Source organism: Narcine bancroftii, chromosome 2 (genome assembly GCF_036971445.1).
Source record: "Narcine bancroftii isolate sNarBan1 chromosome 2, sNarBan1.hap1, whole genome shotgun sequence".
Classification (NCBI taxonomy): domain Eukaryota; kingdom Metazoa; phylum Chordata; class Chondrichthyes; order Torpediniformes; family Narcinidae; genus Narcine; species Narcine bancroftii.
Genome location: NC_091470.1, coordinates 301,727,606 through 301,748,164, shown reverse-complemented (window position 1 = coordinate 301,748,164; position 20,559 = coordinate 301,727,606). Strand labels below are relative to the sequence as shown.

Genomic DNA, 20,559 nt, shown 5'->3' with positions numbered 1-20,559 from the left:
GCTGGTTGGAGAGGTGAGAGGGAATTATGTTGGAAGACAAACTTTTCTAAAGCACCAATGGATCTCCCAGAACAAATAATATGCGCTGCAATAGTTTTTCTAGCATTTCTGCAAGTCCTACTAGAATTATTCTGGGACAAAAGGAAAAATGTTCAGCTCTATTAGCCATTGAGGATTTCTGTTTGATTTTGTTCCAATGTTATTCTTTCCTTTTACCATCCTGTTCTTCGATACTTACATTCATAAAATTGAACAGCTTCCCATTCTTGAACTTTTGATGTGACTGTGTGCTTTCCAAATACTTGTGCATCAAAGCTGGCGTAATCAAATGGAGCCTTTGTATATTTGTCCAGCTCTTTAGATATGTTGGCATGGCATGTGTTGATTCGCTGTGTAGATCCGTAACTGAATTGTGCAATCTCCATTTGTTTCACCAGACACATTGGTCTATGGAAAAGATAGAAAGGTCATAAACTAGAGACACATCTTAAATTGCAGGCACTAAAATCTAGAGCAACAATAAACTGCCGGAGTAATTCAGTGGGTCAGGCAAAATCTGAGGAGGAAAAGGAATAATCAATGTTTTAAAATGCTCCAGCTTCTTGATCCAAAATGTTGAGTACCCCTTTGCTGAAGGCTATGAACTTGGCTGCCTTTTTAAATAGTTTTTACATATAAGTAATGCTAATTTCCCGTAATAAATTAGAACACATCTCCAGAATGGCCGTTCACACAGGCAAATCATTTACACTAAATAAGATTGAGTTGCGGTGATTTTGGAGGCTGGACGTTTAAGGTGGGGGTTGATTGAATGGAAGTTGCCTCCAAATATAACTGTGTTAAAAATGTTGTGCAAATATTCTCCATTTTCAGAGAGAGAGAGACAGCCCCCCCAGACCTCCATCCCTGTCCCCTTCCCCGCCGTCCTATTCCCCAATGAACAGGATTTTTGCCTGATCTGGATCCTGAGGTGGATTAGGAAATTCAGGCTTCTGATGCCATTCTCTAGTGCATCACTTGGCTGGTTGGAGAGGTGAGAGGGGATTATGTTGGAAGACAAACTTTTCTAAAGCACCAATGGATCTCCCAGAACAAATAATATGCGCTGCAATAGTTTTTCTAGCATTTCTGCAAGTCCTACTAGAATTATTCTGGGACAAAAGGAAAAATGTTCAGCTCTATTATCCATTAATGATTTCTGTTTTATTTTGTTCCAATGTTATTCTTTCCTTATCTGTGGTGGAAAGGTGACTCTCAGCCGCAAGTACCCAGTGGGAGAGAAGCATGCGGCGCCTGGTAGCTGGCTCAATTTGGGACCAATGGCCGTCTTCCTTACCTATAATACCCCCACAGCTAGAATTGCTCTGTGTGGGGAATTATGGGTAATGAGGATAGCCATTGCTACCACATTTAGCTGTTGCCACAAGCTGGTGCAGGTGAACTCCACCCTTGTAGCGGCATCGGGAGTTAGATGGGGGGGAGACAACAGGTGGCCGGGGGGGCGACGAATGGCCGGTGGGAAGGGGGGGCAATTGGCATGGGGGGAACAGATGGCAGGGGCTAAGAGCGAGATGGTCAGGTGTATTCATTAGCGTATTCTTGCAGAGAGCCTGTAATTCAGTTTAGACTGCAGGCTGGCTGCAAAAATGTCTGGGGCTGCCACAGGAAAAATTACAGATGGGAATCAGTTTCTAATTCTTGCTCGGAACTTTTCACACAGCCAGCAGTGCAGGAATTTTCTAAGAAATTCTCGTTATGTAGCAGCAGCGTAAAAAGCATCTTTGTTTATTTCATCTACTGCCGATGTAAACTGCAAATTTCTCAAGTCTTTACAGGGCATGAAAATACTGGAGAAACTCAGCAGGTCATGGTGCATTTGTGGAAAATAAAAGGCTGTTGACAATTTGGGCATTCAGAAATTCTGAATATTAGGCTTACACCTGAATAGAAAGATTGGGGGGTGGAGGGGAAGGGAGTACATGAGGCCATGGACAGATATGTCAGTGTGGATAGGGAGTGTGAAATGAAGTGGTTGGCCAGCCGTAGGGGCATCCTTGCTGATGCAACAGACAGTGAATGTGCTCAACAAATCGATCTCTCAGGGTGTGTCCAGTCTTGCCAATATAGAGGAGATTGTATCAGAAGAAATAAACGTCACGTACAGATTCACAAGTGAAATATTGCTTCACTTATGGAAAGCAAAGATGGCAGGGGGAGATGTGATTGGTGGTGGCATCCTGTAGCTGGTGACAGAAATTATGGAGAATGATATATTGGACATGGAAACTGGTGGGGTGATAGGAAAAGAGAAGGAGAACCCTGACCTTGTCTGAGGGGGAAGGGGATAGGGGCCATGGAAAATGTGTGGGTAATAGAAGAGATATGGGTGAGGGCTGAGTTAATAGTAGGAGAGATGAAGGAGGATGATTCAGATGACCTGGAATGGAAGGCTTCATCCTGAGAGCAGATGAGGCAGAGATGGAGGAATTGAGAGAAAGGAATCCTTACAGGATGTAGGGTGGGAAGGTGTGTAGTCGAGGTAACTTGTGTGAGTCAGTGAATTAATACAAGATGTCTGAGGTAGTTTGTCTCTAAAAAATGGAGACAGAGGGATTGAGAAAGGGGAGACATTTACCAGAGATCCACCATGAATTTGAGGTCAGGGTGGAAGTTAGCAGCAAAGTGGATAAGTTGACAAGCTCATCTTTTCCAGCACCCATGTAGTTGCCAATATAGTGAGAAGGAGTTGAGGATCTTTGTGTGTGTAGGCTTGTAGTATGAAATACTCCACATAGCCAACAAAAAGGCAAGCATAGCTGGGATCTACACAAGTACCCATGGCTATACCTTTGACTTGGAGAAAGTGGAATGATCTAACAGAAAAGTTATTGAGGGTGAGAAGAGTTCTGCCTGGCGGAGGTTGATGGCAGTATAGGGGGACTGGTTCGATCTGTTATCCTGGGAGAGGCAGAGAACCTTGAGGCCTTCTTTGTGAGGGATTTTTCAACCCTTCTCAACTGCTATTAGTATCAGTCCTTAAATGTGCCACCAGGTGGCACAATGGAGCAACACAAATGATGTTCTGTGGCAGCTCACCACTAGGCAGACGAACCAGCCCCGCTTGTAAGCCACGCAGCGGGGCAGCCGGCCAAAATGGTGCCGTCAGGGGTGTTCCTTTCCTCCCAGCACAGGGCTCAGAAGCCCGCGCTGGGGGACCAAGTGATGCCCGGATGATGTCAGCGTCCTCCAGCACGTTTCTCAGCCAGGTCCGGGCTGGGAGTATAAGTACAGCCCAGCAGCCTGCAACAAACTATTCTGCTCACTGAGCTCAACCCGTCGGGTTGTGTGTGTGATTGCAGGAGCAGAGTGTACCGCTACTGTTCTTTATTTCTTATCCACAATATGTCAAAACACAAATTCTTATTCTAAGATTTCAGTTAGAAATTCTTGGCGGAGCATAACCTGCCAGTTCATCTTGGCTAAAAGCCAAATGTGACGTAGAACATGCAAAAAGGTGAATATGAAAGGGTTGTTAGACAAGAATGTAAAGTCAGTATTGATGGCAATCTTTGAATTGAATGTGATTTGATCCTTTATCATGAGTAATGTGAAACCTGGGATAGTACCCAGGTGAGAATCTGGTGCAGGTGAGAGTGACTCTAATCTCTTTTAACTGCACCAGGATTCCCACTGCATAAGTGGAATTTCTGAGATCAGCACTACTGCTTAGCCATTTATTTTTCTCATCTGAATTTCTTTGTCCTATATTCACAATTATTCTTTGCTTTGGACTCTATTTCCTGATGCCCAGATCAGAAAAGCCTTTATTCTTGGCTCTTGGATCCATTGCAATGGATTCATGCATGGTTCAGGGGTTTTTCTGAGGTGGCATGGAGTGCTCTGTTAGTGAAACAGAGGTGATAAGAGAGGCTCTCAATACTCAGCTCCTCTTGTCCATGCCTGACAGAATCCCAATTGCAACTATGTCAATTACAATGGATATTCCAGACTGGAGCTGTCCACTTCCTATTAGAAAATCTGAGATGTATCAGTTGTGGAATTTACTAAAAATATATGTAATTACCCTTGAAGATTTTATCAATAAATCATTCAAACTTTTCTTTGACATTAAACCTACCTGGCTCAAGGAATTATCAAACAGACTTTTCACAATTCTAAATAATAAGACATCCATATTAACTAGCCAAAATTTGTAAAATGTTATATATTTAGTTGCTTTTTAATTTTGGTATCAATGGAATGATAATCAGTTAAAATGGGTTCAGAATCTGCTTTACCAAATATTGTCCAGGCAGTGAGGGTGAGAGTGTGCTTTACTCCTGATTGGGCAGGATGCATCACATTAAAAAAAAGTGAGAGGTAAAAGAATATAACTACCTGAGTATTTGATCAGAGTTTTGTCCAATCCTCGTGAGATCATTCTGTTTGTCCTGGGATTTGGCCAGTTTTTCTGCTGCAGCAACAGGGCAACCCGAGAGACTAATGAAACAAAGAAGTTATTTGGGGAGTCACCATCACTAAGGAGGTGATAACATTTATTATGACATTTGGTTCTGGCTTGAAACAATGAACTTGAATTGCCTCAGTTAGTTAAGTTTTATAGGAATAATGGAACAAGAGCATTGTGTTTCATAGTTGTTCTACAAATCAATTGGATAACATATGATCTCAGCCTCAATTCCTTTTTTCCCACCCCGGTTTTATTTGCTGTTTTAACTTTGATTTTCAATTATGTATCTGAAGAAGTAGCTTGTCCATATCCATCCTATAAAATCCTTATACCTTGATCAGACCTGCAAGGGAACCAAATTTTGGAAGCATCTCCAATGTATTACATGTTTATCATGAATTTCTACCAATTCTCTATTATCCCTCACCTAATTCACAATCTATGTCCATATTCATCATGCTTTCACTTTGCTAATAATACTTCGAGGCAACCAGAATTGATTGCCCATTCATATGTGTACTTCAACATTTAGCTGTCATGCTTTTTATTTGTGCGACATAACTTATCTTTCACAAAGCTAGGCTGTGTCCAATGTGAGTGTGTTATAGTTAACACTCCATCTTTGAGTATACTTCCCCATAAATAATATTAAACACATCGGTATGTAGTCACCTGGTTTCTATCTCCCTCCCTTCTGAATTGCTAACATGGTTTATGGTTTCTGCCATTTCCCCAATCAAAGACTGATAGAGATAGCTCTTGAAGCTAATTCTCTGCCAGTTATGCAGGAAATTATAGAAAACATCAAACCCAGGCCCATGCAGTGTTATCTTCTCAGAATATCCAACCTGATCAAAGGATGATTCAGAAATCATCGAGCAAATTCAGCAGGCCTGCACAATCCTTCCATCAAAGGAGAGATTCAGATCCCAATGAACAGTAGCTTGATATGCCACATTGTTTAAAATCCACTCTTTATCTCATCGAACAGGTCACAATCTGGTTATAAACCAAGTGTTTCATTTGAATTGGGTGGGGAATACGCCACACAATCCAACATATTGAATGAGCCTGCTGCCCGCTTTAGTCTGTTTGTCCACAAATATAAATACATCACTTTAAGATTTGTGATTAGTTAAAATGTGATGAATATCCAAATATTGTTCTCAATTGCAGATTGGGAAGGTTATGAAAAGGCCAACATCTTGTTTTTGGAATTTGTGTCTGCAGCTGAGCATCCATGTCAATGAGTCGAGAATTTGTGAACACAAATAGTTGAGATGTTTATTTTTAAAATGACCTTCAGTGTTAAATGTTTAGGGTTGCTGCATGAATGGACATATCATCCAGTAAAATGTTCAGCATAGCTAATTTTAGTCCTATTGTCAGGTTCCAGAATCTCCAAACAAATCTACATAGAAATTCATACACACAGACAGTTTCTGGCATGCAGAACAGACCCTTTTTATAAATTGTGTTAACTATTTTGATGTTGTAAGAATCCAATAATTACTCATCACCAACTGCATAATCCTGGTTCTCATGTGAGAAATCTTGCCAATGATGTTTGCCCACTGTGAGGCTGTTTCTCCAGGGTGCTGAACAACACATTTGTGTAGGCTGGAGTCCTTTTACAATTTGCTCCTTTTTATCACAAATTCTTCCCACAGCTTGGCTGTGGACTTTGCATTTTGGCAAAGGGGACGGTCGCTATTGCATATTGAAATGCTAGATGCCTTGAATCAGAATTTGTTGGATATAGATTTAATAAAGCATAAGCCTATCCTGCACCAGAAATTCATGAGCAATGGCAAAAGTAGGATCCTTCTGCCTGGGGCAATGATCGGAGATTCACAGCAGCATAAAAAATGGGATTTACATCTGAGCATTTCAACTCTAAAGGATTTGCAAATATCTTTAGCATCGAAACAATGGTTAGCATAGTTAGCCTCTTGTAATTAATTGATGGGCTGTGGGAATTGTTGGAGAGGCTGTTATTTATTGCCAATTCTTAATTGGCCTTGACAAGTGGTGCTGATGACAAACTGCAGCAATCCTTGCAATAAAGAAACCTCCATGGTGTTGTTGGGTAGCAATTTCCAATATTTATATCTGTTAATAAAGAAGGGACAACAATAGAATCATAGAGTCACACAGCACTCTACAGGCCATTTGGCCCAATTCAACCATCCTGATCAAGCTGCGATCCCGGGCTAGTTCTATTTGTCTGCATTTGGTCCATTTCATTCTAAACCCTTCCTATCAAAATATATTTTCACATTCCTCCCTTTTTTTATATTTTACCTGGCAACAAAGAGCTAAGGTGAATGGTTGTTTTTCAAATTCAAAGAAGAATGGTGATGATTCCAAGGCATTGGTGTTAAGGCCATTGATACCTTCAATCTATGTCAATGACCTATAACTGAAGTTCAAGTTGCAATTTCTAAATTTGCAGTTAGCAAAAATCTGCTAGTGTTTTGAATTGAGCACAGCATAACAAAAACTTTGCAACAGGTCAATAAGCAGATTGGTAGAGAGGGCAGATGCAAGGTAGATGAAGTTTAATGCAGAGAAGTGTGAGATGATGCATTTTGGTTGGAAGATTAAGAAATGTAATAGAATATAAAGGAATTCCAGATTAAAAAGATGGCAGGAGCAGCTGGATCCTGGGGGTATAGATATGCAAAGCATTGAAAGCAGCAGGGTAGGGTGAGAAAGTGATTGATAAATCATATATGATTGTGTGTTTCATCAATAGCAACATCGAGTCTAACAGAATGGTAACTGTGTTTCATCGATAGCAGCATGGAGTCTAACAGGATGGAAATTAGGTGGCACCTTATTGTGCAAGTTTTGGAGAGGATCCAGAGATCTTTAGGAGCATGGTTTCTGGGATAAATGATGACAGCCAAAAGGATACACTGAGAGCCTGGGACTGATTTTTTAAGAGATGAGAAAGCTGAATGAGATCTGATGAACATTCTCAACACAATGGACAGTGAGAGGCCATTTCTATTCATTGAGGGTGAAAGACTAGCGATTACAGATAAAAAAAAATAACAAATACAATTCACATTGACATTAGACAATTAACAGATTTTTGTTTTGGGCATGGGCTTGAAATCTAGAATGCAGAAGTAGTCAAGGCAGGATTCTTTGTGACTTCAAGAGTGAATTGAATGGACATGCAAAATGAAGGCAAAGAACTTGTGGGGTGGAGGTATCAAAATAATCAACGGAGTGTGGTAGGTGCCTGGAATGCATTGCTGGGAGTGGTGATAAAGGCTGGTATAATAGGAAGATTTAAAAGACTTGTAGAAAGCATAAGTATATCATTTCAAATAGTGATGGGGGGATGAACTACCAGAGACAAGCCATAGTGATCAGGTCTCTGGGATAGAGTCTGGTCCTGTGGATAAGCAGGGAAGGGAGAAGAGGCGAGCTGTAGTGATAGGGGATTCCATAGTTAGGGGGACAAATAAGAGGTTCTGCGGAAGAGTTTGAGTATCCCAGATGATATGGGTCTGAGATATCTCAGACTGAGTTCACATCATTCTCGGGTGGGAGGGTGAGCAGCCAGATGTCGTGATCTATATAGGGACTAATGATGTCGGTAGGGATGGTGAAGAGGTCCTGCAAGGAGAGTTCAGGGAGTTAGGTGCTAGGTTGAAGGACAGGACCTCCATGGTTTTGATCTCAGGATTGCTACACGCACCACGTGCTAGTGAGGAGATAGGAGAATAATGCAGCTGGACATGTGGCTAAAGACATGGTGCAGGAGGTGGGGGGGGGGGGCTTTGGGTTCTGTATCATTGGCCTCTATTCTAGGGAAGGTGGGACCTGTTCTGACAGGAGAGTTTGCATCTGAACTGGTGGGGAACTAACACCCTCGTGGGAAGGTTTGCTAGTCCTGCTCCGGTGGGTTTAAACTAGATTTGCTGGGGAAATGGGAACCAGAAGGCCAGAGCAGATAGAGAAGTGGAGGAGGGGAAAGGGTGTGAAAATTTCATCCACCATGTCAATGGTTTAAACAGGTTAGGACTATATTCATTGGAGCATTGAAGAATGGGGGGGGGGGGGGGGATTTTTTTTAGAGGTTTTTAAAATTATGAAGGGGATAGACAGAGTAAATGTAGGTAGAATGTTTCCATTGATGGTAGGTGAGATATAAACCATAGGATATGAGTTAAGAATGAAAGGGAAAATATTTAGGGGCAATATGAGGAAAAACTTCTTTACACAGAGTGGTGGGAGTGTGGAACGAGCTCCCACCTGAAGTGGTGAATACGGGTTCAAATTTAACATTTAAGAAGAATTTGGATAGGTACATGGGACTAGGCAAAAAAGTGGTTTGGCACAGATTTGATGGGCCAAAGGGTCTATTTCAGTCCCATAATATTCTGTGGTTCTATATAGATGTATTTAAAAAAAGAAGATTATGGGTGTGGGATAATGAAACTAGATTGTTGTGGAGTAGATTTACATAGGTCAGCACAATATTGTTGGCTGAAGGGCCTGGTTTGCATTGTAATGTTCTATGTTCTGTCTTCTAATTGCTCTGGTGGACAGCAGGCAAGGACAGGATGAGAAGAATGGTCAATTCTGTGCCGCAACCACTCTGTCTATAAATTATATTTTGACAGGTATTATCCAGTAATCTAGTTTGCTTGATCTGCTGAGTTTCTCCAGCTTTTTATGTTTTTACCTTATCAAGTAACTTGCTCTCTATTGTCTAAGTCTCACATATTAATATTTAATTTTCAGATGTCAATTCATTTACACAATTAATCTGAAGCTCAAGTACTTAGATTACTTTCAGGATAAAGCCAAATTAAAAAAAAAGGTGAATGATGACATAGGGAAAGCTCTGGGAGAGCTTTAAGATGGACTTCAACTCATTGGCTCTATTTTCTAAGACTGGCAGGGCAGGGGATTAAGGAGTGAAGGCCAAGCAGAAATAAATAAATCGATAGACAAATTGCAAACTTGCCTTTTCATTACTCCCATTAGGTAACTGCAAGAACAGTTCCACTTTGCGTCAATTGATAGCACAATCCCATACTGCAATATTTCTGGACTAAGGTGCCTTCTTCTTTCAGGGAGAGGCTAATCATTTAATTTTGCATCTGCACCATTGTTCATGGGAATGGGACATACTGTAGGTAATTTGTTGAGAAATCTCCCAATTGGACAGGACAACTTTGACGAAGTAACCTGATTTTCGGCGCCCTTCACCCTGGGTTATAGTGATCAATTTAGAGAAAGGTAATATGATTATTATTTTAGCACATTGGATCATTTTCCCCTTGTTTTTTCTGCAATCCTCAATGCTCAAAGGATCTGTTTCTGAATACGCCTGAGATTGTCTGATCTTGGAAGCTAAGCAGGCTCAGGATTGGTCAGGAGTTGGAGGGGAGACCACCTCGGAACACCAGGCGCTGTAGGTTGCTGTGAGGGGTAATGAACAAATTGACGACTTTCTATCTGCCCTATGGTAGACAAAAGTTAAAGAATTTCATGTATATTACATCTAAATCTAGTAGTACATAACAATAATGGAACCTTTACCTTTTAACTTTTACCTTTTTATTCCCACAGGTTCTTGATGACTTGCAGAAGTGGTTTAGTCATGTATTAAATAACCCAATTAACACTCTGCATATATAATCTCATAATATTGGTACTTATAGGATGAATTGCAAATGGAACTTATTTAGATTTTGAAAAAGACTGCCAATTACGCATGTTTTCAAAATGGTTGTTCGATAATGCAACAAATCACCTCTTTTCCCCTGACAATTAATTTAAGATTTATGATGTTGATAAGGGTGATCCCTGGATGAAAGCATAATCCATTGAGTTGAGAATGAAATCAGCCAACTTTAGAAGTTTTTAGAAGAAAGAATTTCAGGAGTTTAGAAGAAATAATTGGGAACTTAGTTAAAAATTAAAATTCTTAAGAGGAAGTCGAGTCTGGAGGTGGAGGGGTCAGTCTTTTATGTTTTTTACACAGCCACTGCATTCCAGGAAATTATTCCCAAATTCCTGCAATGCGGTCTGTGTAAAAAGATCAGAATGGAAATAAGTGACTCATTCCCCATCTGAAATTTTACTGCAGCACCCCTAGACATCACTGCGGATTGCCTGCAGTCTGAACTGAACCGCAGGTGGTCCGCAACAATGGGCTAATGAATACAACCTAACAGGCCCTATTGACCTAAGTAAATCCTGCACATTAGGCACTTAGTCTAAACATGCAGCAATATCTGTACATAGGTCATGCTGTGTGAATGGCCACTCCGGAAGGTAAGTGTGAAAATTGATGAAGGAAAAATAACATTAATTATATGTAAAAAACATATCTGAGTATGGAGTCTGACACTTAGCCTAAAGATTGTATCTCCTTATAGGCTATGAAATGATGGAATTCTCAATGCCAGAGGACACTGGATGCTTAGCTATTGTATATATATTGAAGACAACAATCAATGAACTTATGGATACAAAAGAACCAATTGATACAGGAGGTGACTGCAAAGTGAATAATATAGAAAGTTAGCATGGTTTTGATAAAATTTGTACATTAGGTTTCAAAGGCAAATTGACCTAAAACTCTTACTTCTTATCATATCACATAAACTGTTCTATCACAAAAAGTGCACAGTTTTTTTCCTATGTATTTTCCTTTTATCAATTATCTTGAGCCCATTCTGGAATCTTAAGAGATATAATCCATTGAAATAATACTGAATACAATTTTCTACTATTAGCTAGACTGTAAGTGCCTACACTACTTATACTTTTAGTCAAAAAATGATACAATTTTAATCTCTTCTCACTCAGATTGATTAAATTCTGAAATAAAAGAAACAGTCAAACCCATTAATTTAGCCTAACTCTTGATCACTTAACATTCTGACTGTGACGTGCACACTCTAAGTAATGCAACGTACCTTCGGTGTGAATTGCGGTTGCTGTTCACGTGACCTCTTCCTGTGCAGCCTGGCGTTGGACACCTGAGCACATTCTCATGCATGGCAAGTACTGAAAATATGGAACAAAACATACCAGGAAAGAAACATGAGAGTCTGCTAAAACTGTGATTGCAGTAAAAACACTAAAATGCTGCAGGAACTCAGCAGGTCTTGCAACGTTCACTGGAGATTTGGAGATAGGGTATGTGTGTGTGTCTGTGTGTCTGTGTGTCTGTGTGTCTGTGTGTGTGTGTCACACACACACACACACACACACACGTTTATACACTAGGTTTTGGGCCTGAGCCCTTCTTCAAGGTATGAGCAAAAAGAAGCAGACAGGCATCTGTATAAAAACGGTGGGAAGAAGGGGAGAAATGACAGGGCAAAGAGCAGAAAAATGTGATAATTGGACATGGAGAGGATGATAGCAGAGAATTAATCAGGGGGGGGAGTAAAGGAGAAAGAGGGAAAGTAGAGAGACAGAGATGGAGAAAATTAGAAATAGGCATCGGGGAAGAGAACGGCAGATGGGGGGGCGGGGGGGGGATGAGGTGTTGGGGATTAACGGAAACCAGAGAAGCCAAGTTTTATGCCATCTGGTTAGAGGGTGCCCAGATGGAATATGAGGTGATGGTCTTGTAGTTTCTGGGTGGTCTCATTCTGGCAATGCATGAGACCATGGACAGATATGTCAGGATAGAATAGGTGGGGAATTGAAATGAATTGCTACTGGGAAATGCCTCATACACATCATTGATGAAATGGGATGAAGCCACAAATTCCATGTTCATCCTTAAGTGAAATGTCTGTCAGTCTATCAATTTATTCACCTATCTATTTACCTATCTATCTATCTATCGACCCATTCAAACATATTTGTACATTAATTATAACAAAAATAAATGTTCATAAATTTATTAGCTTAGGATAAATGTAAGAAATCATTATTTCCAATGCACTGCCAAGATTTGCCATAATATTGTCATTTTATTAGATTCAATTTGTTCAATCCTGCTTTAAAAATGTCATGAACAAATGGGTAAAGTGAACTTGAAGGCTTAATGTATTTGAATTTCCATGTATTTTGTTTTAGACATCCAGCATGCACACTAGCACATGCTGACCAAATCCCCGACAAGCCTTGTACATTTTGAAGGGTGGGAGAAAACTGAAGCACCTGGAGGAACCCCAGGCAGACACTAGGGAGAATGTATCATTCGAACCCCAGTCGCTGGTGCTCTAATAGTATTGTCATACAAGGAGTCGCACAAAAAATTACTGTGCAAGAAGACAATGGTTTCGGAACAATACTACATCAGGAGTGAGGAGTGGCCAACCACAACAATAGTTTTGAGAGCAGTCCAGGTCAACCCATATATAGTACATCTGCTAAAAACACAGTACAGACTGCAGAATTAAAGAGTTGCAGAGAGCATCAGTTAGTACAAAATGCAGAGTAGACAGGTGTTGGCCCACCAGCAGCGTCCAAGCTTCTGGTCTTGGTTAAGTGGGCAAAATTTGAAGATTAACAAATATATTTGCCAGCGGATGTTGGATAAGGTGCAGTGAGACCTGAATATGGAGCAATCCTGATTGGTGTTTATAAAGAAGCAGCGGTGTGAGGCTTGTTAGGTCCTTAGGAAAACAGCAATTTGCTCACAAAGTCTTCTTATTTGGGAACCATTGATTAGAGAGCTCAGTGGTGACAAAACTCTTCATACTAATATAAATGCTAATGTTTAAAGTTTATGTGACAATATTTTCAGCTACAAGCACAAACCAGCTACAAGTTTGGTATGACATTGGTTGGATTCCCTTGACATAGATTTTATGAATTTTCATCTGATCATTATCCTATTGGCTTATGGCCTGCACAAGAACAGGGAAATGTTTTTAATGTTTGAGATGTCTTGGAGAAATTATTTGTTTGTATTGGAACTGTGGTTTGGTCCCATCCATCCATGATGAGTCTGGGTTTTCGACAGACTGCAATTCAGCCCTTAAAATTGAAAGACTTTTAAGATTTTTTTTTCCAGGATGCAACCCGTATTTTAACAGACGAATGATTTGGAATGATGAAAGATATTACAAAAACGCATAATGCACAAAGTTTTTTCTGGTGGGGAGCTGAGGCATGTGGCCCCATGTCTCGGCTTTTGCTACTTTGCTTGTTCTATTATGAGGTTCTCATCCTGGGGTGAAAAATAGCCAAAGTTATATTTTCAGGCATTATCCCAGTCAGATGATGCTAGATAGATTTATTACTGCAAGATTAATTCAGTGTTACAATTTGTAATTTCAAATTCTGTCCAGTCAAATTCTTGATAATAGTAAATCCAAGAAAGCTATGGACAAAAAGCAGGGGAGTGGGGTTGACCAGAAACCTGGCAGGATGGGCTAAATGTTCTGTTTCCGTGCTGTGTTATTTAATTGGAACGGAAAAGAAGTATTCTTTAATGATACATTTATTTCCATAATTCATTTCTTTTCTTTCCATTTGTTATCTCTTTGTTCACCCGGTTCCTCTTTTTTGTGCTTTTCTCAGTACTGAGTAGAAGATCTGGAGAAATTCCATTAGGTGAAAGATGATAGTGGTAGATGCTCGGACCAATATAAATCCGGCACTGCTTTGTCTGTAAAGTACTTTGACTTCCTATGTTAATTCAATTAAACAAACACCAAATAATTTTGCTGCTATTATTCTTATTTAATGATTGTTTTCAACTTTATTATCTAACAAAGTTATTTGATATAGACTCTGTTTTTCAATGTGAACATATATGGGTGATTAGCATTGATAAATATAATAGAGTCAGAGAGTCAAACAGCATGGAAACAGACCTTTCAGCCCACAGTGACCAAAATGTTCCACCCCTGCTAGTCCCACTTGCCAGTGTATATTCCATATCCCTCTAAACCTATTTATCCATGCATTACATACACATGTACCTGTCGACTTTATTCTTAAGCATTGCAATAGTACCTGCTCCAACCACCTACCCTGGGAGCAGTCTGTTACTCTAAAGGTTCCTGTTAAATCTCTCCCCCCTCAACTTAAAACTTCATTCTTTGATGGCCGAATCCCCTACTCTGAGCAAATGACTCTCTGCTTGCATCTGATCTATTTCTCTCATGATTTTGTTTATCTCTATACCCCTGATCCTCCTATGCTCCAAGGAATAATGCCTTAGGCTATTTGACCTTTCCTGGTAGATCAGGCTTCCGAGTCCTGACAACATCCTCATAAATCTACATGCATGCTCTCCAGCTTAACAACATCTTTCCTGCAGCTCATTGTTCAAAATTAAACACAATAAACCAAATGGGACTGAATCAAACTCTGATACAACTCCAACATGCCCTCCCTGCTTCTATACTCAATACTCAGACTGATGAAAGGCAATACATGCCGAAGGCCCTTTTCATCATCTTATCTACGTGTGAATTAATCTTCAAAGTATTAGGTACCTGCACTCTTATATCCCTCTGCTCTACAACATTTCCCAGATCATTTACTGTGTAGGTCTTACCCATGTAAAACTTCCCAAAATGTAACACCTAACATTTATCTGTATTAAATTCCATTAACCATTTCTCTGCCCAGCTACTCAACCGATCAAGACTGTGCTGATAAAGTGTTTATCATATCAGACACTTTAGTGTCATCCACAAGCTTGCTAATCATGCCATGTACTTGTCTAAATCATTGATGTAGATGACAAACAGCAATAGGCCCAGCACCGAATCCTCTAGGACACCACTAGTCATAGGCCTCCAATCCAAAAAGAAAACAACTTCTCTCATCACCCTCTGCTTTTTTTTCATGAAGCCTATTTTCTATCCAATCTGCTATTTCTTCTCGGATCCCATGCAATCTAACTGTCTAGACCTCCTACTGTGTGCTACCTTATTGAAAGCCTTGCTTAAATCCGTATGTACTGTATATCTACAGCTCTTTACTCTCCATCATTCTTGGTGATATCTTCAAAAAAACTCAAACAGATGTGAGTCATGGCCTCTCACCCAAAATTGTGAAACTATCCCTAATCAGCCTTTGTCCAACCAAGTGCATGTATATCTTCCCCCTCAGTATACTCTCCAGTAACTTACCAACATCAGATGTTGGACCCACTGACCTATAGTTCTCAGGCTTTTCCCTGCAGCACTTCTTGAATAGAGGCACAACATTTGCCACCTTCCAGTCTTCCGCCACCTCACCTGTACTCAATGATGACTCAGAACTCTCAGTAAGGGCACCTGCAATTTCCTCTCTAGCTTCCTACAACATCCATTGATGTATCTGATTTGGATGAGATTTGCCTACCTTCATATGCATCAGGACTTTCAGCATCTCCTTGATTGTAATATTCACTGATCTCAAGACATTAGGATTAAATGGCCCAAGTTCCCTAGTCCTCATGCCTTTCTCCACAGTTAAATCAGAGCACAACTACTTGTTGAGGATCTTGCCCATCTTCTGTGGCTCCACACAGAGATGAGCACATTGATACTCGATGGGTCTAATTTTTACACTGGTATGTACTTACGTACTTATAAAATCTCTTGGGTTAATGTTATCTGCCAGAGCCATCTTCTGAACTCTTTTTTTTATCCTACGCTCAAGTTTCACTATTCCTCATTAACTTCATTGCAAACAATGATCAAAACAAGCACTGGAAAGTCAAGTCTTGTGAGCCCATGAAATGAACTCTCACATGCATTCTGAGCAAACAGGTAAATCAACAGTCCTCTCCTCACTTTTACCATATGCTGACATTGGAATCATTAAGTAACAGGGTGGAGTTAAGAGCTATAATCAAATCAATACACTGGATTTGCCAAGCAGAACATTTGGTCTGTTTAAATCCCATATGTTCAACTGAAGCGCCGCCAGGTCTCAGATCCAGATTGTTTTATTCTTTGAATCTAAATATTACGCATACACTTTTTTTATAACTACCGACATTTCAAATGTTTGTAATATCTTGAAGGAGCTTTAGAATTATAGACAGTATGTAAAATTTCTGTGCAAAGCTGCATTACATCTAATATTATTGACTACTTACTGTCCGGGGGCACCCGCATTTTGTGAGGGCATCCTGAGAAGCTGCGGTGATGTGGATATAGTCCGGTGATGTGACCACTGCCATCACATCCTGGAGTTGGACACTTGGATTCTCTTTTGTCAGATCTAATAGAGTCTGTAAAGATCCACAGAACATTAGTAATGAGATCACTTAAATACACAGACCTGATCATTGGTTTCTCACAAAAGCAGTCATCAACACTGAGCTGGTGCTATGATAAACATTCAAGTTAAAATCGTGCATGCACATGAATATTCCTGGTAGACTTTGCATGGATCAGTCATCTGAGCACAACATACATGAAGATTTTGCTAATTTTCCTATTTCCATTTCAACTTAATTTCATAATCACAAACCAAAATTCATTGTAACCACAGAAGAGACATGTGGTATTTCAAGCTAGTATTTGCTTTGCACCATAAAATATGTTAACCTGGTGTGGCTGAAAACTGAGTTTTCACAAAATTATATTTTGCAATGTTTAGAGTGAAGCAATATAGTATTCAGTTTTACAATAACTTAATTGGTACAGAACCATTTACTAATTTAATTGGTATACTACAGACAATTCCTTCATAAATTTCATGGAGAAGTGCTTTTAAAGCGTGCATATTAATGTCCTTCTGCCTAATGTAGGTTAATTTTTACAAGGCTCTTTAAAGTGTAGCATATAGATATAATTACCAGATAATCACATGGTGATTAATTCCATTGTGGGCATGAGATTATATTGGAGCAACCTAATGGAAGCTAACCCCATCTTATCTGTGTGGTGAGACTATGTGTTAATTCATTATACCCAAGATACCTCCTAATCTATAATGTTAAATTTCACCTCTAAAGAACATCAATTGCACTTCAATAATTTTCAACCCTTCTTGACCATTTCACCATTACTTGGTTACTTTTATGTGGAATAAGTGCCAAGAAGGAGGTATTTGTATGAGAAAATAGAAAAATAAGTTCTTGTAGAAAATAGAATGACTGTTTATCCATTAGAAGCACAAAGGCGATGTTCACAAAGTACGGCAAAGTGATTGTATTTCTAATTCAGATAGAGATAAAAATGTGCTCAATCTTTGTTGCACTGACACTGAAGTTGTTTGGTGAGCCTTAGGCTGCTGTCTAATGTCAATACAATGGCATGAGATGTTCAGGTTGTCACAGAACGACCAGATGCTGGTTTGAATTAACATTCTTTTAAATAGTGAGATTTCTAAAGAAGATTTTTTTCCAGGTGTTCTAACAAGTCTTCAGAGGAAGCTTCTAGCATGTACAGTTGTCGTAACTATAATTCTCTGTTTACGTTTCTAAAACATCATAGCACTCCACCCATGCATTTGATCTTCAATTCTTTGAACCTTGATTTTTTTTTTACCATTTAACAACTCATCTAGTCCCAGATATTTTTGGCCAGACTTTAGTCTTCCATGCACCATAAACCTGCCCAGGTCCTAGCTCACACAATGTCCTTCTTCACATTCCTTGATATATATTGGCTCCAGATTATGTAATGCTTCAATTTTAAAATCCTCATCCTTCATATCAAATCCATCCTAGCTCACTAGTCTCTTCCAATCCCACAATCCTCTTGAGTATCCAAACATTGGCATCCATACCTTCAGTTGCCAAGGCCCGAAGCTCTGAAACTAACTTCCTTGTTTCTCTTTACTTCTCTAAATCACTCTTTAAAACCTAGCTCTTTGGCTAAGTTGTTGGTCTTGTGCCCTATTAAATATCATTATGATTTAGTATAAATATTATTTTCAAGTCAAGTCAAGTTTGGGGCCACGGCGATGCAGAGGATATAAGCAGATGGGTTCTGAAAGAGCTCTCCAGGAAAAGTATTAAAAAGACGGGTTGAAAGTTTAAAAATCAGAATCGTTAAAACTGTACAAAACTAGTAATAAATGACCAGGGCAACCAAAAATTAAAAATGAAGCACAGAAGCTCAGCCAGGAACATCGAGTGAAAGCCTGAAGAGGAGTGGTACAGAAGGGGCTCTTGGGACCCGCTGATCTCGGCAGAGCTGGAGGTCAGCTCAAGATAATAGCCAATATCTTGAACCAGATGGAAACTTTGTGCACTCGCTTGACGAGCGTTTAATCAGCGATAAAGGATATAATGATAACGATATTGGAAATTAAAGAAAGAGTGGAAGACTTAACGGAATGAATGACGCAAGTGGAGGCTGAGCTGGACAAAATAATGAACAGGCTAAAGACTTTGGGAGAAAAAGCAAATGCATGGGACTCAAACAGAAAAGGAATGTTGGACAAGATCGACCATATGAAAAATTTCAGCTGACGTAATAATATATGAATCATTGGACTGAGAGTAGGAATCAAGGAGAAAGACCCATGAGATTTTTGGATACATGGATCCCACAAATACTGGAGCAAAACAAGCTATATGCAAATCTGCAAATTGAAAGGGCACACCAGACCCTTGGACACGGAAGAACTGGCGATCAATGACCACAATCAGTCATAATAAGACTTTTCAATCTTGGGAGCAGCATACAAATATTCAAAAAATAATAATGACCCATTAATGGTGGACAATGAAAGAGTAATGTTTTTTTTCCAGGACTTTAGCCCTGCCTTGGTCAAACAAAGAAAAGAATTTGATGAGGTGAAGAGACAAATGTGATCCAAAAACTTAAAATACTCAGTTACTTACACGGTGATGCTGAGGGTAAATGTCTCAGAAGGTAATCGAAGAATTTTCAAGAATAAGGAAGAAGTGAACATTTTTTTATGAAAGTTGTGAAAAGATTAAAGCTCCCAGATAAGAAGTTTGAAAAGTCTGTTTTAAAGTGGGACTAACTGAAAAATGTATCTTTTTTCAATCTTGTAGTTTTGGACGGTCTTATTTTTACTGGTAAAAGGAAAAAAAATACTGTAGTGTTCATGGAGAGCTCTGGAAAGAAAGGAAAGTGGAGAAAAAAGTGCTAGGGCACTAAACAGGCTTACAGGTTTTACTGCTTATGTCATTGTCAGAGGTAGGGGTGTGTGTGTGTGTGTGTGTGTGTGTGTGTGTGTGTGTGTGTGTGTGTGTGTGTGTGTGTGTGTGTGTGTGTGTGTGTGTGTGTGTGTGTGTGTGTGTGTGTGTGTGTGTGTGTGTGAAGAGGAAAATTGTATGTTTCTTGAAAGGGAAATGTTTCTTAAAATGGAAATGCTGCAGTATTATTCAAAAAGTAGGAAAGATTTTATTGTTACACAATATTTGTTTGAAAAATGGTATGGATAAAACACTAACGTTCATTAGTCTTAAATTAATGGGTTAAATGAAACAGTGAAAAAGAAAAGGGTCTTGACAGATTTAAAGTAGATATAATCTTTCTGCAGGAAATTAATCTTACTAAATTGGAACATGATAAATTGAAAAGAGGATGGGTAGGACAAATTATATCATCTTCTTTTGTTTCAAAGGCAGAGGATCAGTGATTCTAATGAATAAAAATACACCATTATTAATTGAAGGCACATAAGTTGACCTGGCCGGAAGGTATGTCATGGCACATTGTAAATTTTATGGAAAAGCATGGTCACTTATAAATATCTATCCTCCAAATTATGATGATGGAGTCTTTATGAAGGATATCTTCTTAAAAACACCAGAGAGAAGACAAATATATTGGTCGAAGGAAATTTTAAATTTTGTTTGGATCCATTATTAGGTAAATCTGCAAGAACAGTAATGAAGGCAAAAGCAGCAAAAACCACAATTTCATATAAGAAGGATCTAAATCTTATTGCTACATGGAGGCAAAATGTCACAGAGAGAGACTAGTCCTTTTACTCAAGGGTACATGATTCATATACAAGGATCAATTTATTTTAATATCTGCCAAGCTAAAAAGTAGAGTGATTATCAGACCACTCACAACTAACATTAACTATTGCAATAATGGAAAGGCAATAAAATGTATACAGATGGCATCTCAATGCCATGTTATTCAAAAGAACAGACTTCTGCAAGTTTATTAAAAGCCAAATAGAAATATTTTATGAAACAAATC

General features: G+C 39.3%; 1 protein-coding gene across 2 annotated transcripts in view; it reads right to left on the bottom strand.

Annotated features, from left to right (window-relative positions):
- st18 (ST18 C2H2C-type zinc finger transcription factor) overlaps positions 1-20,559 on the bottom strand; it is a 184,293-nt gene that overhangs the window by 38,423 nt on the left and 125,311 nt on the right. For both annotated transcript variants that reach the window (XM_069921506.1, XM_069921507.1), the window contains 4 exons: positions 16,515-16,649; positions 11,425-11,515; positions 4,399-4,500; positions 239-447 (listed from right to left, as the gene is read on the bottom strand). In XM_069921506.1, the coding sequence (XP_069777607.1) occupies positions 239-447; positions 4,399-4,500; positions 11,425-11,515; positions 16,515-16,649 (537 nt within the window). The remainder of the gene's footprint in view (positions 1-238; positions 448-4,398; positions 4,501-11,424; positions 11,516-16,514; positions 16,650-20,559) is intronic.